General features: G+C 45.3%; 1 protein-coding gene across 1 annotated transcript in view; it reads right to left on the bottom strand.

Moving 5' to 3' along the window:
- CFAP100 (cilia and flagella associated protein 100) overlaps positions 1-19,854 on the bottom strand; it is a 58,365-nt gene that overhangs the window by 16,399 nt on the left and 22,112 nt on the right. Inside the window, exons 2-7 of the mRNA XM_023548132.2 lie at positions 5,507-5,632; positions 3,326-3,518; positions 1,455-1,522; positions 1,210-1,373; positions 936-1,016; positions 286-464 (exon numbers count right to left, since the gene is read on the bottom strand). Of these exons, the coding sequence (XP_023403900.1) occupies positions 286-464; positions 936-1,016; positions 1,210-1,373; positions 1,455-1,522; positions 3,326-3,518; positions 5,507-5,632 (811 nt within the window). The remainder of the gene's footprint in view (positions 1-285; positions 465-935; positions 1,017-1,209; positions 1,374-1,454; positions 1,523-3,325; positions 3,519-5,506; positions 5,633-19,854) is intronic.

Below are 19,854 nucleotides of genomic sequence, written 5' to 3'. Positions count from 1 at the left end.
GAAGCAAAGAGAAATCCTAGTGGCTGCAGCTGGAGGCAGGCCTCAGGGGTGCTGCTCATGGACACAAAGCCTCCCTGTCTTTCCCCGGCCTCAGAAGGAGGGAGGGGCTTGGGAGAAAACCCAACTTCACCAAGCCAGTGCCGGCCTGGGCTGAGTGGAGCTGGCGGAGCTGGCTAGAGGGCCCTGCCCTGAGACTGGGCTCCTCCGAGTCTTATCAGCTGGGCATGGGTCTCAGCCGGCCACTAGCAGACCTGCCCCTGTGAACCTCCCTTCCCCTTCTGCTACCTTTGTTCCCTGTTGTGGAGGGCAGGTTGGTCTCCTTGGGGGCTTCAGCTGTCTCCTTGGCCTTTTTGAGAGCCTGCTTCTTCTCCTGCTCCTCAAACCACTCCTTGGGTGACAGTTTGTACAGGAAATCCTTGTAGACCTTGTAATGCTGCAGAGTGTCTTCAAACTTGGAGATTTCGCTAGACTCAGGGGAGTAGAACGAGGCCAGGCTCATGCCTTGGGAAGGCCATGTAGGTAAGACTATCCTACCCTCCACTCTGGCCAAGCCTGGGGTGGCTCTTTGCTGTCTTGCCATGTGAGAGAAGGAGTGCTCACCCAGGGGATATCAGAGTGGGGAGACCTCCTGAGTTAACGTGGGGTTACTAGCTCACCGTGACAATCAGGTTCTAGTCTGCCCTAGGGGCTCTGCCTGTCCCCCTCTCTGGGTGTCGAGCAGAGGTGGCCTTTGGCCAAGTCATCCTTGCCTGCAGTGGCCAGTGGTATGACCTTGGAAAAGCCACTGACTCTCTTTTGGTCTCCTCATTTGGAAAATGGGCAGTACCATCTCCTGGAGTTTTGAGACAATCCCTTTGGCTACCAGAAGAAATGCTAGAGGGATATCAAGGCAGGGCTGTCTGAACTTCTGCTCAGTTTGTGGTTGCTAGCCTCACCTTTTGATGTTCATGATCTGGGTGGTGAGGTCCCGGATCTCACAGACCTTCTCTATCTTCGCTTTGGTCTCCTTCTCAGCCCTGGGGTAGAGTGGTTGCAAGGAGCCAGTGGCAGACTATTAAAGGACAGAGCGAGTGGGGGACAGGGGCCAGAGGTGGCAGGGGTGGCCAGGCTAGGGCTAGGCAGGGGTTCAGGCCGGGGCACAGGACCAGGGCATGTGAGGGTCAGAGTCATGCCCTTGCGGCCCCCGCAGTCCCCACCCCACAGACTCACGTTCTCATGGCCTGAACTGAGCTGCGGTCATTCTCCCTGAGGAATTCGTCAAACAGGGCCACATCCTTCTCCAGGGACTCCTCGGCCCGGTCCAGCCTGGCCTCCTCCCTGGCTGCCAGCATCTCTAGCCGCTGGATCTCGTTCCGCTTCATCTCCAGGGAATACTGAGGGCCACCAGAGCAGTCATGGTGCCACACCAGACTGGCATGCCCACTGACAGCCCCTTGCTAGGCAGCTGGGCCTACCTGGATGAGGAACATCTGCCGCTTCTGCTTGATGTACTTGCTCATGCTATCCAACTCCCCTCTCCTTTCTGCAATGAAACAAGGGAGGCACCTGGGGAGAGGGTGGGAAGCCCTGCAGCGAGGAGGGCACACACACTCCTGGTCTGGGGCTCTGCTGTGTGCCCGCTGCCATGCCAGGTTATGCTGGGTTTGTGGGAGATGGTGCTCTTGTTCTGTCTCCAGCAGAAGTGGAAACACTGCATTCTCTATGGCTGGAGATCGTACCAGGTGAGAAGTCCTTCCTTAAGTCTGACTTGGCCCTCTCTTGCTATAGCATCCTTCTCACTTAGAATGAGGCCCTCGGACACCCCACCCTGGAAATGTCACCTACCTGGACTTAATATTGGCCAGTACCTGAAGGGGGGCTCTTGACTTGGGACGCCCTAAGCTCTCAGAGCCCGGTTTGGGCAGCAGCAAAGCCTACACTGCCAGGGTTTAAACCAGGCAGGACAACATTAAGGTACACATCTGGACGAGCTTCCTGAGTCCTGGCAGAGACACTGAAGCCAGTGGCCAAGGCCACTGGGGCCTCTTCCTGGCCTTTCTGGAGGGGGAGGTCTCAGCTCCAGGACTTTGGAGAGCCTGGGGGGTGTGGAAAGGACCTTGAAACTGTGTAGCTCTCTGGCCTTGCCACTTGAGTCCTTTTCTTTCCCAAAGAAAAGCCCTGGCATACTGGCAAGAGCCCCTGCCTCCCTGGTAGCCTTGGAGAAGGCCCTGGCCTCCAAGAGACCCAGCTTCCTCCCTGCAGAAGAAGGTTGGGGCACTGAGGCGTCTGCAGCCCAAATGCACTGGGGGCTCACCCTTTCTGGGGGTCCACACCTGTCTCCTTGTTGAACCTCATCTACTTCTCTGCTTGGGAGCATTTCTGTATTTCCAGAGGAAGGCATAACTCCCCATCCAAATACCACCTCTCCCAGGTATTAGGAGTAGAAGGTGGACAAGAGAACTTAAATGTCTGGTTAGTGGCCAGCCTTGGTACAAGAAACATCCACACAAACTCGGGGTTTCCTAACAAAAATAACAACCCACCTGGCCTGTCCGAGGTGGAGGCTAGGCTGTCCCTTTAACGTTTTATACTTACAGTTAATACCACTGTAATTCTTCTATATTCTGGAACTCTCCAGTCCCAATTATTTCTTTCTGGCTTTGTGCTATTGTGCTTTATTATCTAGGTTGGTAGGATACTAGTGTGTATTTAGTATATAAGATTTCCTAAGGGTACTACTATTACTAATAGCTCACACACACGTAGTTCATTCTGTGTGGCGGGCACTGTTCCAAACATGTTAGATGTATGAACACATTTAATCTCCATGATCCCATGAAGCTGGCAGAGGAGGAACCGAGGTGCAGAGGGATTATGTAACTTGCCCACCATCATACAGCTAGTGGATGGAGGGTGGGAGCCTGAGATGTGAACCCAAGAAATCTGGTTCCAGAGCTGCCGTGTGTAACCGCTGAGCCAAATTGCCTGTATTTGATCTCTTGTACAGTCTGCATTCATTGTGTGTAGTCAGTATTCAGAAAGCAAACAGTATTGTGATTCAGATGGCTTCCTCACCACCTTAGCTTTGCACTCCTTCTGGACTTATATTTGTGATCGGTCTGAGGTAGGGATCAGACCCTTTTTTCCATGCAGATATGAAACGAACCCAGCACCATTTCTTTCAAAGCGCTTTGAAACACTTGCATGGCAAATGGCACTTGGGTTCCAGCTTCTTTGAAAACAGGGCCTTCCCCTGCACCAGCATGTACAAGGCTGGAGTCTTCTCAGAGTCCCCTGAGGCTGGTGGCCAGGCGGGAGTGAGGTGGGGGGTAAAGGAGGTGCTAACCTTTGGTGATAGAGAGTTTCCAGGCCGTGTTGTCATGGAAGGTTTGCAGCTGCTGGGCCTCGGTGAGTATCTCGCGCTGGTCAGCGTCATCCTCCAGCTGCAGCTCACGCCGCAGGCTCGTGCTCTTGGACGACGCCTTGGAGGCGTACGTCATCTTCTCGTGCACGCGCATGGTTTTCTTCTGCTCCCTCTCCTAGGGGTGGATTGGACCACGTCAGGGAGTCTCTCCCACCCTGGGCCTGTGGACTGAGCCTGCATTCTTCATCGTGCCCACCTGGGGTTACAGTTGGGATGCAGAGAGGCTGTGTGAGGAGGGGTGATTGGGTCTGTGTGCTGGGGAGCCGGGCTCTGGGGACAGGGAGTGGACAGGATGGCAAACAGAGAGACACAGGGAAATCATGGGGCACCCAGAAGGACAGCTGTGGCCAGGTGGCGCCACTGACCACCCAAGAACAGAGTCCAGGTAAAATGTACGATGCCTAGTTAAACTTGACTCTCAGATAAATATTGCAAGGGACATGCTTACACTAAAAGATCATTCCTTATTTATCTGAAACCCAAATTTAACTGATTTTCTTCTATTTTGAATAGCTAAATCTGGCAATCTGCAGTTCCAAAATAAACTTGAAGTCCAGAACTTAAGCCCCATCAGCCTCTCCCCCACCCTGCCCCTCCTGCTCTGCTCTGGGCCCCCTTGCCCTCCAGCTGGGGTAGGGGTGGGGGCAGGATCTCCTTTCCTCTGGCCCAGGCCCCAGGGCAGGTCTCTGAGAGTAGGCTGTCCCATTCCTCCTGGCGGCCCAGCCTTCTGTGGCTGGGGCACCCTGGCTGGCTCCTGTGCCTTCTGGGAGTGAGGGTCTGCAGAGCTCTACCTGGTCTGGGCTGTGAGCTGGGGGTAAGAGCTGGGGCTGCCTGGCTGAGGGCGGAAGACTCAGGAGTCAAGGAGAGGAAGGCAGAGGAGGCCTGAGGCTGGGCCGGGCCTGGAGAAGAGGAAAAGCCTGCAGTGAAGGGAAGAAACGGAGGGTTTCCAAGGTGGAGGCCTGAGAGGTTTGTGTGTGTGCTTGCAGCCACTCCTTCTCCACCTCCATGTGGGAGTTTCAGGGACATGGGGACCACAGCACCAACGGGTGAGTGCTCCTTCCAGGCAAGCCTCTCATGTGGCTGCATCAGCTTCGTAAGCAAAGAGCACTTCTGAATCAGTTCATCTGGGCCAGGCCAATAATGTGTATTTCCAACAGGTTTCCAGCTAGCGCTGCTGCTGTTTGTCGAGGACATCCTGAGAACCAAGTGCTAAGGAATGTCAGGGGTACTAAGCCCTGAGTTGGAGGAGACAGGCTGTGTGTACGCCGTGGGGGCTGGGACTCCAGTTGACTGCTGGGCGAGGCGCTATACATGCTGTGCATGTCTGCATGGGTGCCAGCACCGTGCCCCTTTCACCGAGGCTGGGGGAGGCTCCAGGCCAAAGCAAGGAGGTGTGAGACTCCTCTGACCCACCTGGGCATTTCCCATGGCCGTGGAGATGCCTGGCTCTAGTAGGACCTCTCCAGGCTGTCCTGGGTGCTTGTGGGGAGTGGGCTGTCTTGACCTCTGGGCACACAGCTCTCAGGGATGAGAGGACAAGAGAGACCAGGAATAGCTCACACGATAGGAGCTGGCCCTGGTGACTCCAGGTATGGATGAGGGACGTGTGTGTGCATGCGTGTATGCATCTGTGTGCATATCTGGCCTCCAGGAACTCCAATGAGCAAGGCTGAGTAGTCACGGTGGCTCCTGGAGAAGGTGAGCAGGAAGGGGAGGGTCAGCAGGGTCTGTGATGGCCTTGGAGGACAGAGGTCTTGGAAGGGGGTGGCATCTCGTGCAAGGAGCAGCAGAGGAGGAGGCCTGGTGGCTGAGGTTGTTAACATGTGCAGTTCCAAAGAGCCACCCTGCCCGAGGCCCAGGAACAGTGGGGACCTGACTGGGTAAGATGGAGGCAACCAGGTCAGAAACGTGAGAGCCAAGAAGAGCTTTGAGTTGACTTAGAAGGAAATGGTGGGCCATTGATTGTTCTTGAGTAGGAGAGTGACCCAAGTAAAATACTGTTTTGAGAAGGGAAATCTGGGTTTGAAAGAAGGAAAATTTGAGGGCAGGGAAGCTGCAATGACAGGATGGGGGACAGGCCTGGCCCCAGTGCTGGGTACTCACTGAGCGAGCCTTATTCCGCTCCTGGTCTCTGAGCAAGAAGAAATCCACGTCTCCAGACATGTGGAAAGGGTTAACTGGATGGTCAGGAACAGCCACAGGCACTAGGGAAGGAGACACCTCCGTTGGCTGGGGGATCTACTGTGCCCTTCCAGTCTGCACAGGGAGGGCTACAGCAGGTGCCAGGCAGCTTCTTTGAATGTCCTCTTGGAAGCACCCCTGTACTTCTCAGCCTCCTGGGCCAATAACTTAACCACTGGGCCCTCCCTCACTGACTGTCCCTCAGCCTTGCTGGCCTATCCTCCCAGACCCATCTTCTCTCTGCACCTGGGCTGCCAACCTCCACCTGCAGGAGGGCACTGCCACCACAGTCCTCGAGTCTCCCCCTCAGCACTCCTGGGTCACTCGACACCACTCCCTGCTCTCAAGGCCCTTTGTCTCCACGTGTGTTCTCTCGATGACTCTGGGCATCCTCACAGTGGGGCCATCTGCTCTCCTTGGTGTCCACCCACCATTTCAGCAAAGGGTTCTAGTTGCAGCCTTCATGGTCTCTGCACCAGGACTCTCCACAAACAGCTCTTCTCTGTCTCGATGCACTGGTCTCTCTAGAACTGGCCCGCTCTGTGCTCAGGATCCCGCATCCTCCAGCCCCTGAGCCCTCACTTCCACTCAGCTCATCAGCACCAGGCTGATGGGTTCTCTGAGCATTGGCTGGGGATGACAGATCGTGTACAGGAGAGCTGGTTGGGGTACAGGGTGCTGCCGGTACCAACTGCTGTACCAACTCCCCATACAAATGCCTTTTGGGTCCTGGTAGTCCCTCTCCCTTTGCCCTGTCAGACCAGGGTGGGAAAGGCTCTCCACTGTTAGAGCCCAGAGTACTGATCATCCCTCATTGCTTCCCTTACCTGGTAAATAGTCCCTTACTAAATATGCCTCAAATTAATCTGCTTGTGTGGGCCTGGGTTCCTCCTGGGGTGCTGACTGTGGCCCTTCCTCCTCTCTGCACTGCATTCCCTCTCCTGTCACTCAGCCTTTTCTTGAGGGCTGTCCAAACTCATAATCCCCCATAACTCTGTAACACCCCTCCATTCTGGCTTCTGCCCCCATCACCCACCATAGCGCTCCCTCTGAGTTCATTGAGAACCCCCCTATTACTCTATCCAATAGCACTTCACCTCTCAGGTCAACTGTATGGTGTCAGGCCCCCTCTACCACTCTCCTTCTCAAAACCACTTTCCTCTGACCTGCTTGGCTGCTTCTCCTCAGCCAGCTCCTCTACTGGTCAGAACCCTTCAGGCTATGTCCTGGGCCTTTTTTTTTTTTTTTTTTTTCCCTTCTCCCTGGACAGCTCACCTATGACCATGGCCTCAATTGTCATCTATTTGCTCACAAGATTTGAATTTCTACCTGTAGTCAACAGGACTCTTCTAATGCTCAAGCCCAAATCAACAGCAGCCTCTTTAGTGTTTCTACTTGGGGGTTCCCACAGGCACTTAGACTCAACACACCCCAGACTAAGCTCCTGGCCTTCCTTCTTCTCCCAAGGCTGCTCCTCCCTCTTTGCCATTTCAGCAAACACCACCACGAAGCACACAGGTGTTTGGGGTCATCTGACCCAACCTCTTCTCTCTCATTCCCATACCCAAGCAGTTGCCAATCCTGTGGACTCTATCTCCTGAAAAGCTTTTGAACCCACTTACCTCTCTCCAACCCCACTTGCTACCACCCTAATCTAAGCCATCCTCTTAGCTGGTTTTCTGTGATTGCCTCTTCACCAGCCTTCCCACATCAAGTCTTGATCACTCCCCAAAGCAGCCCGACAGATAACTTCAAAATACAGATCACAAGACCGGTCATATGTGTATATCCTTTGTGGTAGCCAACATCTAAAATGGTCCCCGATGGTCACAGTTTCCTGACATTTGGAGATTATATAAAGGAATCAGGGGAATGGCATGATTCAAAGTGTAATTCGGCAGACTAGAGGCTGGTATAACTTGGACTGGGCTTGTGGCAGCTGATGGGAAGATGGTTGGGAGGGAGACACAAGAGGACACTAGATATGGAAATGAAGGATGTAGAGGAGTCAAGGATGGCGTCCAGGTTTTTGGCTTGAGCAGCTGGATGACGTTTTTGAGATAGAAAGCCTGGTGAAGGGCAAGGAGGGGATCAGGTTTTGCTGTTGTGGGTTAAGTTTGAGCGGCCTATTGGACACTCAAGGGGAGAGGCTGGGTAGGCAGTTTGATAGAAGTTCAAGGGAGGGTTTGGGCTGGAGGTTTGAACTTGAGAGTCAGTAGCACACAATACTGTACACCATCGATCCCATGGCTCTGAGTTTAGCATTTCAGCCTTTCTGAGGCTGGAGTGTGTCTTAAATCCATGGTAAGTCAGGTGAGGTAGGATGTGGTGGTCACTGTGCATGCATACACATCAAATGCACAGGACAGTTACCTTGTCTAGGTAAAACTCCCTGAAATGATAAGGAGCTTATTTAAAGAAATGTCACATCACAGAGGGCAATCAGATGTGCAGCATCACATCCTGGGTCAAAAGTGATTCAGAATACTTGAATTTGGATTGTGAAGGGGTTTAAGAATATTTTAACCAATTGGTTCCACTTATATTTTTAATGTATGCACATAAGTGGTATATGAAAGAAACCTAAGTCTAAATACATCTATCAGAACTGTTTCAAGAGGCTCCCTTTAGACCCAAAGAAACAAATGGGTTGAAAGTGAAAGAATGGAAAAAAAGTATCCCATGCAAATAGTAACCAAAAGAGAGCTGGGTGGCTATATTAATATCAGATGAAATAGACTTCCAGTAATAGAAACCGTTAGAAGAGACAAAGAAGAATATAATGGTATAAGGATCAATTCATCAAGAAAATATAATAATTGTAGACATATGCACCTAAGAACAGAGCCCCAAAATATATGAAGCAAAAGTCAACAGAAATGAAGGGAGGAATAGACAATTCTGCAATAATAATTGGAGACTTTAATACACCACTTTCAATTATGGATAGAACACCTAGACAGAAGGACTTGAACAACACTATAAACCAACTAGATCTAACAAACATATGTAGAATACTCCACCCAACAACTGCAGGATACACATTTTTCTCCAGAGCACACGGATTATCCTCCAGGATAGACCATATGTTAGGTACAAAACAAGTCTCAATACATGTTAAAAGATTGAAATGGTACTAAGTGTCTTCTCTGACTGCAATGGAATGCTACTAGAAATGAATAACAGAAAGGAAACTGGGGAATTCATAAATATGTGGAAATTAAACAACACACTATTTAGCAACCAATGAATTGAAGGGGAAATCACAAATGAAATTAGAAAATACTTGGGGACAAATGAAAATGGGATGCAGTAAAAGCAGTGCTGAGAGGAAAAGTTATAGCTGTAAATGCCTACATTAAAAAAAAAGATCGCAAGTGAAACTAGAAAAAGAAGAGCAAACTAAGGCCAAAGCTATTGGAAAAAAGGAGATGATAAAGAATTGAGTGGAGATAAATAGAGACTAGAAAAACAATAGAATGAAACCAGAAATTGGTTCTTTGAAAAAATCAATAAAATCGACAAACTTTTAGCTATGCTGACAAAGAAATAAAGAAAGCAGACGCAGATAACTAAAATCAGAAATGAATGTGAGAACATTACTACTGATCATACAGAAATAGAGGATTATAAGAGAACACTATGAACAATTGTACACCAACAAAAAACAAATAATCTAGATGAAATAGACAAATTCTTAGAAACACACAAATTATCTAAAATGATTCAAGAAGAAATAGAAAATCTTAAGATGCTTGAGAAGAAATTGAGTCAGTAATCAAAAAACTCCACAAAGAAATGTCCAAAAACAGAACTTCACTGCTGAATTCTACCAAACATTTAAAAAGGAACTAATACCAGTTCTTCTCAAGCTCGTTCAAAAAATAGAAGTAGAGGAAACACTTCCTAACTCATTCTATGGGACTAGCATTACCCTGACACCAAAGCCAGGTAAAGAGACCATAAGAAAAGAAAACTATAGACTAATGTCCCTTATGAATATAGATGCAAAAATCCTCAACAAAATACTAGCAAACTGAATTCAACATCATATTGAGAATTATATACCATGGCAAAGTGGAATTTATCACAGGATACAAGTGTGGTTCAACATATAGTCAATCAACATAATATAGCACATTGATAAAGAGAAGGGGTAAAAACAAAACTTGATCATCTCAATTGATGCAGAAAAGGCATTTAACAAAATCAAATAGCCTTTTATGATAAAAACACTCAGCAAACTAGAAATTGAAGGGAATCAACATGATAAAAGAGATTTATGAAAAACCCATAACTAACATCACACTCAATGGTGATAGGCTGAAAACTTTCCCATAAGATCAGGGTCAACACAAAGATACCTGCTTTCACCACTGCTATTCGACATTCTGGGATTTCTAGCCAGAGAAATTAGGCCAAAAAAAAAAAAAAAAAAAAAAGAATTAAAAGGAATCTACATCAAAAAGAAAAGTAAAATGTCTTTCTGTTTGCAGATGACATGATCCTAGAGCTTATAGATGAATTCAGTAAAGTTTCAGAATACAAAAATCAGTTGTGTTTCTATATACCAACAATGAACAAACTGAAATGGAAATTAAGAAAACAACCTCTTTTGCAACAGCATCTAAAAGAATGAAGTACCTAAGAATATATTTAACCAAGTAGGTGAAAGACTTGTACACTGAAAACTATATAACATCGTTGACAGAAATTAAAGGAGGAGACTTAAAGAAGTCCTCTGTTCATGGATTGGAAGGCTTAATATTGTTAAAATGCCAAAATCACTCAAAGAGATCTACAGATGAAACAGAATTCCTATCAAAATTCTTTTTGCAAAAATGGAAAAGCAGGTCCTCAAATTCATATGAAATTATTAGGATTCTAGAATAGCCAAAACAGTCTATAAAAAGAGGAGAAAAGTAGGAGGGCTCAAACTTCCTGATTTCAAAATTTACTACGAAGGTATAGTAAGCAAATCAGTGTGACACTTGTATAAGGATAGACACATAGATCGATGGAATACAACTGAGAGTCCAGAATTAAATCCACACGTGTATGGTCAATTGATTTTTGAGAAGGGTACCAAGACTATTTAGTGGGAGAAAGAATGTTGCTGTTGTTAGGTGCTGTCAGGTCAGTTCTGACTCATAGCAATCCCATGTATACAAAGTGAAACACCACCCAGTCCTATGTTATCCTCACGATCATTGTTATACTTGAGGCCATTGTTGCAGCCACTGTGTCAATCCATCTCATTGAGGGTCTTCCTCTTTTTCACTGACCTTCTACTTTACCAAGCATAATGTCCTTCTCCAGGGACTGATCCCTCCTGATAACATGACCAAAGCATGTGAGATGTATTCTTGCCATCCTTGCTTCTAAGGAGCATTCTGGATGTACTTCCAAGACAGACTTGTTCGTTCTTTTGGCAGTCCATGGTATTATTCAATATTCTTTACCAGCACCACAATTCAAAGCCATCAATTCTTCGGTCTTCCTTATTTGTCATCCAGCTTTCATGTGCATATGAGATGATTGAAAACACCAAGAGAACAGTCTGTTTAACAAATGGCGCTGGGACAACTGAATTTCCATGTGCAGAAAAGTAATGTCGGACCCCTACTTCATGCCATGTGATGGTTAATGTTATGTGTCAACCTGACTAGGCCATGAGTCTCAGTGGTTTGGCAGATATTATGTAGTCATCTTCCATTTTGTGGTTTGATGTGAGCAGCCAATCAGTTGGAAGAGGAGTTTCCTTAGGGGTGTGGCCTGTATCCGATATATATGGATGTTCTGGCAAAGCTCTCTCTCTTGATCTTGTACTCATTTCGTGGTCTGACCTCCGGTTCTTGGAGAAGTCTTCAGCCAGCCACCAGCTCCTGCAACCCTGTGAGCCAGCAGTCTGCCATCTGACCTGCAGATTTTTGGTCTTTTAGCCCCTGCAACCATTGTCAGGAGAAGCCTCCAGCCTGACCCATGGATTTGGGACTTGCCAACCTCCACAATTGCATGAGCCATTTCCCTGAAATAAATTTCTCTGTATATATTTACATCTATGCTTCACTGGTTTTGCTCCTCTAAAGAACCCAGCCTAAAACAGTTGGTACTGAGAGCGGTTCTAGAGGAACAAAATCTTAACGATGAGCTTTCTGAACTGGTTTTCAAGTCTGACTAGTCTTAAATGCACTGAAGACTCTGTCCGCAGTAGTAAAGAGAGCACTGATAACCCATGGCATGAGGTGGCAATAGAAATAAAATATCACCATTATTGGATCAAATATTTGTGAGAGACAAGGCTCTGGGTGATCATATATTTGATACTTTCAACAATTTTGTCAGACTGAGCAGGAAAAGAAAGCTGGTCTGTTGGTTCTGCTTTCTCTAGACAAAGTGGTGCAAGAAAGGGATGAGCTCAGGGCTTCCGAGTCACTGCACAAGCACCGCATAAAATACCTGAAAGTTGACACTTGTGACCTAAAAGAAAGTCTTATTTCTTGTAGTAGTAGAGCTGATATTGATGAAAACCAGACCCAGGGTCTTATTCGAAGAGTAGTAAAATTACAATGCCAATTGAAAGGTGTCTGAAGTTAAAGTGAGGACGTTTATTGGGAAGAAATGGGATCCTGAAACTGAGGATGGAGATGTATGGGCAGATATGGATGAAACAGGAAACAATGAGCCCCTAAATTCTGTTGAATTACCCTTGGAATTAGAACCAGCCCTTTGACCCCCATCTGAAGAGATTAACCCAGCTTTGTCTGCTAAATCACTTTTGCCAGTAAAATCAGCCCTCCTACCCTCATCCGATGAGATTAACCTAGATGCCTCTGAGGAGTCCTTGCCTGAGGTGTTGCTGGGGGCATTGCCTGCAGTAGTATCTGAGGTGTCACCTGAGGCAGAGGCCTTGCTTAATGTCCCCATTTCTTAATGTCCCCAGGACCCACCCCACTACCCACTTTTGCTTCTAGACCTATAGCTAGACTTACGTCCCAGTAAGCACCAAGAGGCAAGTACAAAGTGTGACCAAAGAGGAGGTACACTATACCCCAAAAGAGCTGTCTGATTTTTGTAATATATACAAACTGAAGCCTGGGGAATATATGTGGGAATTGCTGTTAAGAGTGTGGGATAATGATGCAAGGAACATAAAGTTGGATTAATCTGAGTTTATTGATATGGGTCTACTTTTTTAAAGCAGATTCTTCAATAAACTTTTCAGCTAGAGAGGTTAGAAGAGGATCCAATGGTTTATTTGGTTGGTTGACTGAAGCATGGACTAAGAGTGGCCTACACTAAATCAAGTTGAAACACCGGAACTGCCTTGGTTCATGGTAGAAGGTGTCCAGAGGCTTAGGGGAAACTGCCATGTGAGAATGGATTTATCACATTAGACCCACTCACTCACTCATGGAGTGCCCAAAGGACACACTTTTCACCACAACTATGAGGAACAAATTTCTGAAGGGAGCCCCAGCATCGTCGAAGACTGCAGTGATTGCTATTTTATGTAAGTCAGATTTGACAGTGGGAACTGCCCTAACTGAATTGAACCCTGGGATGGCAGGACCAAAGTGACAGCATTTAATTGCCAAAGACAGAGTGGGTGTGGTTACCCTAATGGACAGCAGAGTCAAAGCAGTAATCGGAATAGTCTGAATCCTATGGACTTATGGCACTGGCTACTTAGTCATGGTATCCCTAGGAGTGAAATAGACAGGAAATCTACTAAATACTAAATATTTACCTGATTTGTACAAGCAGAAGAATTCTAGGTCAAGTGAATGTCAGTCTAATGAATTGCCAGAATATAGAGTCATGGCCCCTCAATCAGTTCCCAGATTTGAGCCAGTTTATAGCCCCACATGGAAACTCTGGTGGTGTAGTGGCTAAGTGCTACAGCTGCTAACCAAAGGGTCAGCAGTTCGAATCTGCCAGGCGCTCCTTGGAAACTCTTTGGGGCAGTTCAACTCTGTCCTATAGGGTCACTATGAGTCAGAATTGACTCGACAGCAATGGGTTTGGTTTTTTTTTTTTTTTTTTTGGTACAGCCCTACAATCCCTTGAATGAAGGGGAGGCTGGGTCCCCTTGAAGAAGGACCCCACTGTACTGCCAAAAATTTATACTGTTAATCTTTCTTCCAGCCTTCCCCAAAGAGAAATGGCCTTTTATGAGAGTGACTGTTCATTGGGAGAAAGGAAATAAACGGACTTTTTGGGGATTACTGGATACTGGCTCTGAAGCGACACTAATTCTAGGAGACTCAAAATGTCACTGTGACCCACCAGTCAGAGTGGGGGCATATGGAGATCATATTATTAATAGAGTCTTAGCTCAGGTCCATCTCACAGTGGGTTCAGTGAGTCCCCAAACCCATCCTGTAGTGATTTCCCCAGCTCCAGAATGCATAATTGAAATACACATAACAACTGCCACAGCCCCCACATTGGATTTCTGACAAGTGGAGTAAGGGCATTATGGCAGAAAAAGCCAAGTGGAAGCCATTAAACTGCCCTTACCTAGGAAAATAGTAAACCCAAAGCAATACCACATTCCTGGAGAAATTGCAGAGATTAGACACCATCAAGAACTTGAAGGATACAGGAGTAGTGATTCTCACCACATCCCTAATCAACTCACCTATTTGGCCTATGCAGAAAACAGATGGGTCTTGGAGAATGACAGTGGATTATTGTAAACTTAACCAAGTGGTGACTCTGACTGCAGCTGCGTTCCAGATGTGAGCAAATTAATACAACTCCCAGTACCTGGTATGCAGCTGTCTATCTGGCCAATGCTTTTTTCTCAATTCTGGTTTCGAAGGGCCACCAGAAGCAGCTTCCCTTCAACAGGCAAGGCCAGCAATATACCTTCACCGTTCTACCCAAAGGATATAACAACTCTCCAGCCCTATGTCATAATTTAGTCCGCAGGGAAGTTGATCACCTTTCCCTTCCACAAGACATCACACTGGTCCACTACATTGATGACATTATACTGACTGGTCCTAGTAAGGAAGAAGTATCAATGATCTTGGACTTATTGGTAAGAAATTTGTGTGCCAGAGAGTGGGAAATTAATCCCCCCAAAATTCAGGTACCTTCTACCTCAGTGATATTTCAAGGGTCCAGTCGTGTGGGGGATGTTGAGATATTCTTTCTAAACTTATGGTAAGTTTTAACACCTGTCCTCTCCTACAACTGAAAAGGAGGCACATCTGGTGGGCCTCTTTGGATTTTGGAGGCAACATATCCCTCACTCGGGTGTGCTTCTCTGGCCTATTTACCAAGTGACTTAAAAAGCTGCTAGTTTTGAGTGGGGCCCAGAACAAGAGAAGGCTCTACAACAAGTTCAGTCTGCCATGCAAGCTGCTCTGACACCTGGGCCATATGATCCAGCTGATCCAATAGTTCTTGAAGTATCAGTGGCAGATAGAGATGTTATTTGGGATTTTTGTTAGGCCCCTGTTCGTGAATCACAGAACAGACCTTTAGGATTTTGGAGCAAAGCTCTGCCATCCTCTGCAGTTAAATACTTTCCTTTTGAGAAACAGCTTTTGGCTTGTAACTGGGCTTAGTAGAGCGTGAACACTTCACCATGGGTCACCAAGTCATCATACAGCCTTCCCCAGAGCCAACAGAGACAGAAAGCCTTCCCCTGGAGATGGTGCCCTGAATTTGAACTGCTAGCCTATTAGACTGTGGGAAAATAAGTTTGTTTGTTAAAACCATCCACTTATGGTATTTTGTTATAGTAGCACTAGATAACTAAGACAAATGGATCACCATAAAGCCTATTATATTAAAATTTGAGGTAAATGCAATTGACCATAATAACAAATGCAGACACCACTTTGTGATGCTCATGAAAACATTGCCCAGTTTGGCAGTGTTTCTTAAGTGTTTTATATGCATAACCCAAACCCAGTGCCGCATAGCGACCCTATAGGACAGAGTAGAACTGCCCCATAGAGTTTCCAAGGATCGCCTGGTGGGTTTGAACTGCCGACCCTTGGGTTAGCAGCTGTAGCACCTAACCACTACGCCACCAGGGTTTCCTTTATATGCATAGAAAGGTAAAATATATACTAAGACAAACATTTGACTAACTGATGCTAAATAAGAACAGTAAGTACCTGTTCCAACTTACCTACAAATTCAACTTAAAGACACTTAGGAACGAATCTTGTTTGTAACTCGGAGACTGCCTGTGTATACATTTTATCACAATAAAAAAAAATAGGCAGATAAAAAGAATATGTTTATCTCAACTATCTTCTCAATTCAGTTAGAAGTATAAAAACATAAAAGGTATAAATAAACCCCAAAGACAGAGAGAACATAAGAGGAAAAAATGAAAGATGTCAACAAAACATTGAAAAAGAAAAAGTGAACAGACTGGTTAAGAAAAGAAAAAGAAAGCTGGAGTAGCTATATTAACTTCAGAAAAAGCAGAGTTTAGAGCAAGGAAAATTATCAGGGATAAAGAGGGGCATTACATAATGACAAAGGGGTCAATTCTCCAAGAAGTCAGAACAATCCTGAATGTGCATGTGTCTAACAACAGAACATCAAAATACGTCAGGCAAAACTGATAGAACTTCAAGGAGAAATAAAATAATCCATTATTATAGTTGGAGACTTCAACACCCCTCTGTTGGTAATGGACAGACTTAGCAGGCAGAAAATTAGTAAGGATATAGTTGAACTGAAAAGCACCATCAACCAACTGAATCTAATTGACATTTATACAGCATTCCATCCAACAGCAGCAAAATACACATTTTTTACAAATGTCCATGGAAAATTTACCATGGTAGGCAAAATTCCAGGCCTAAAATAAACCTCAACAAATTTAAAAGAATACAAATCTACAAAGAGGCTCTCAGACCATGATAGAATTAAATGAGAAATCAATAACAGATAGCTAGAAATCACAAAATATTTGGGGATTACACAATCCCCATCTACATAACACATGGGTCAAAGAAGTCTCAAGAAAGATTAAAGCATTTTGAACTAAATGAAAATGAAAGTACAGCTTATCAAATTTCTTGGGATGTAGAAAAAATAGTGCTTAGGGGGAAATTTATACCATTGAATGCATATATCAGACAAGAAGCTCTAAAATCAATAGCCTAAGCTTCCACCTTGTGAAGCTTGAAAAAGAAGAGAAAATTAAATCCAAAGTAGGCAGAAGAAATTATAAAACTTACAGGGGAAATAGATAAAATTGAAAATAGGAAATAGAGAAAAATCAACAAAACCAAAAACTGGTTCTTTGAAAAGATCAATAAAATTGATAAGCCTCTAGCCAGGCTAGCAAAGAAAAAAAGAGAGACTATACAAATTACTAATACCAGAAATGAAAGAGAGGCCATCACAATTGATTCTATGGACATTAAAAGGATAATGAAGGAATATTATATACTACCTTATAGGCACAAATTTGATAACACAGATGAAATGGGCCAAACTCTTGAAAAACACAATCTACCAAAACTCACTCAAGGAGAAATAGATTATCTGAGTAGGCTTGTACCTATTAAAGAAATTGAAGCAACAGTTAATAACCACTACACACCCATTGGAATGGCTAAAATCCAAAACTCTGCCAACACCAAATGCTGGTGATGATGTAGACCAACGGGAAGCCTTATTCATTGCTGGTGGGAATGCAAAATGGCACAGCCTCTTTGGAAAACAATCTGGCAGTTTCTTACAGAGCTAAACATAGACTTACCATATAACCCAGCAATCATGCTGCTAGGTGAGTTACTCAAGTGAGTTGAAAATCTATGTCCTCACCAAAAAAATGGCACACTAATTTTGATAGTAGTTGTATTCATAATTGCCAAAAATTGGAAGCAGCCAACATGTCCTCCATTAGGTGAATGGCTAAACCAACTACAGTGCACCCAGACAATGGAATATCATTCAGGCATAAAAAGAAATGAACTATAAAACTATGAAAGGAAATGGAGGACCCTCAAGTGCACATTGCTAAGTGAAAGAAGCTAGTCTGAAAATGTTACATAATGTATGAATGACTCCAACTTATCACAATCCGGAAAAGGCAAAACTGTAGAGACAGCACAAAGATCGGTGGTTGTCAGAGGTTCGGGGAGAAGGGGGGGAAGGATGGACAGGGGGTTTTTAGGGGGGTGATGATTCTGTAATGGTGAACACACGACATTGTGTATTTTTCACACCCAAGGGACTGTACAGCACACAAGGTGAGCCCTAATGTAAGCCCTGGACTTTAGTTAATAATAATGTATCAGTATTGTTTCATCAGTTGTGACAACTGAACCACGTGAATGCAAGATGTTAATAACAGGAGAAACAGTGTGCAGCAGGGAGAGAGTGCATATGAAAACTCTCTGTAGTTTCTGCGCAATTTTTCTGTGAAGCTTAAACTGCTCTAAACAAGAAAATGTATTAAAAAAAAAAAAAAAGAAATAAAACCAAGAGCGTGTTCATGCATGGATAAAAACTAGAAACTAATTTGTGAAAAAGTGGCCCCTGGAGCTTCGGTGGTGCCTGTCTCTTCATCCTATGACTTTTTCTGTGGGTCATTGGTGGGGTCCCTGCTGAACCCCCTGCCTTCCTGAGTCCCTGCCACATGGCTTGCCCCTCTGCTCTGACTCTGGGCGCAAAGACCCACCCGCCCATCTCTTGGGCAACTCTGCTGAGAGCTGGGAGGGGACCTGGGCTCCTCCAGCCACTCCAGGCCCCTCTTCCCCCCCACCCCATGTGCCCTCCTCCCAGCAGCCAGAACATTCCCAACTGGGTTCAGCTATGTAGGTGGAGGGGACACAGTGCTGCCCCTCAGAGGAAGTGTGTGGCAGGGCACATGGGAAGCCCCATGAGAGAGCCAGTATGCAGGAGCACTGCTTTGTGCAGTCTCCTCCAACCCCTGAGAGCAGGGACCACCTCCGCGCCCCCAGCCCAGCACCATGCCTGACACACAGTAGGAACTCAGTATCAGTCCAATGCTGGAACAAAAGTGGTCCCCAGAGTAGCCTGGTGTGGGCAGCCTGTACAGTACCCTTTTCACACCCAACTGCCCAATACTGCAGCTCCCTAGATGAAGACTAGGTTGCTTAAAACCAGTTTTTCCCAAAGTGCCAAATTAAAATACTGCATGTATTATTTATGCTTTCTATACATACATATGTATAAGTCACTTACAATGTGACATTAGAAATAGAAAATGCATGAATTTAGAAATAAAAACAAAGAAGTTTGTGAGGTATGTAGTAAACAATCTCTCTAAGACAGTCATGCACCTGCATGCTGTAATAAAGAAAATGTAACATACAGTTAAATCCCTGTAAGATGAGACATTAAGTAAGTCATAAACAACCCCTTTAATCTCTAACCTTAAAGGAAATATGCTGCATACAGCTCATCACTGACATTAGAAAAAAATATATACACATCAGTCTTTGTTAGACATTACATCACCAGGCCCTTATTATGAGAAGCCAAGGTGAGAAAATCATATAGAAACCATGGGCTTTTAATCACTCACTGAGAAATGGCATAAACAGAAACTCCCTATAGAGTCTGACTCTCTCTGAAGACTGAGATTCTGTCCTCCACCACTGGCCCTGAACCTTAGCTATAAGGTACGTCTGCCAAGGATGGGCCATGGTCAGGCTTTCCTCCCAAAACACCTTGTTAAAGATAAAAGCCTAAAGTCTAAAGATTTGGACTTTAAGCATTTGGCTAATCTTACATTTTCAAGATTCTCTAGTCCTAACTGAATGTCTTAAATGAGTTTAAACCCATTGCTGTCAAGTCAATTCTGACACATAAGGACCCTATAGGACAGAATAGAACTGACGCATAGGGTTTCCAAGGAGTGGCTGTGGATTTGAACTGCCAACCTTTTGGTTATCAGCCAAGCTCTTAACATAAACCTAAGCATTTCTTAATTTTTTCCCCAAATTTTATTTATTTTGTTGTTGTTGAGGATATACACAGCAAAAGGTACACCAGTTCGACAGTTTCTACACATACCATTTAGTGACACTGATTACATTCTTTGAGTTGTACAACCATTCTCACTCTCCTTTTCTGAGTTATTCCTGTCTCATCAACATAAACTCACTGCCCCCTAAAGTTCTCATCTAATCTTTTGAGTTGCTATTGTCAATTTGATCCCATATAGACAGTTCTTAAAAGAGTATAATGCTCAAGGCAGACATTTTTTACTAGTTAAGCTACCGTTCAGTTTTAAGAAGACTTCAGGGGATATT

The sequence above is a fragment of the Loxodonta africana genome, chromosome 22, assembly GCF_030014295.1.
Source record: "Loxodonta africana isolate mLoxAfr1 chromosome 22, mLoxAfr1.hap2, whole genome shotgun sequence".
NCBI lineage: Eukaryota > Metazoa > Chordata > Mammalia > Proboscidea > Elephantidae > Loxodonta > Loxodonta africana.
Note: the sequence above shows the minus strand (reverse complement) of the source record. Positions and strands in the feature narration are given on the sequence as shown.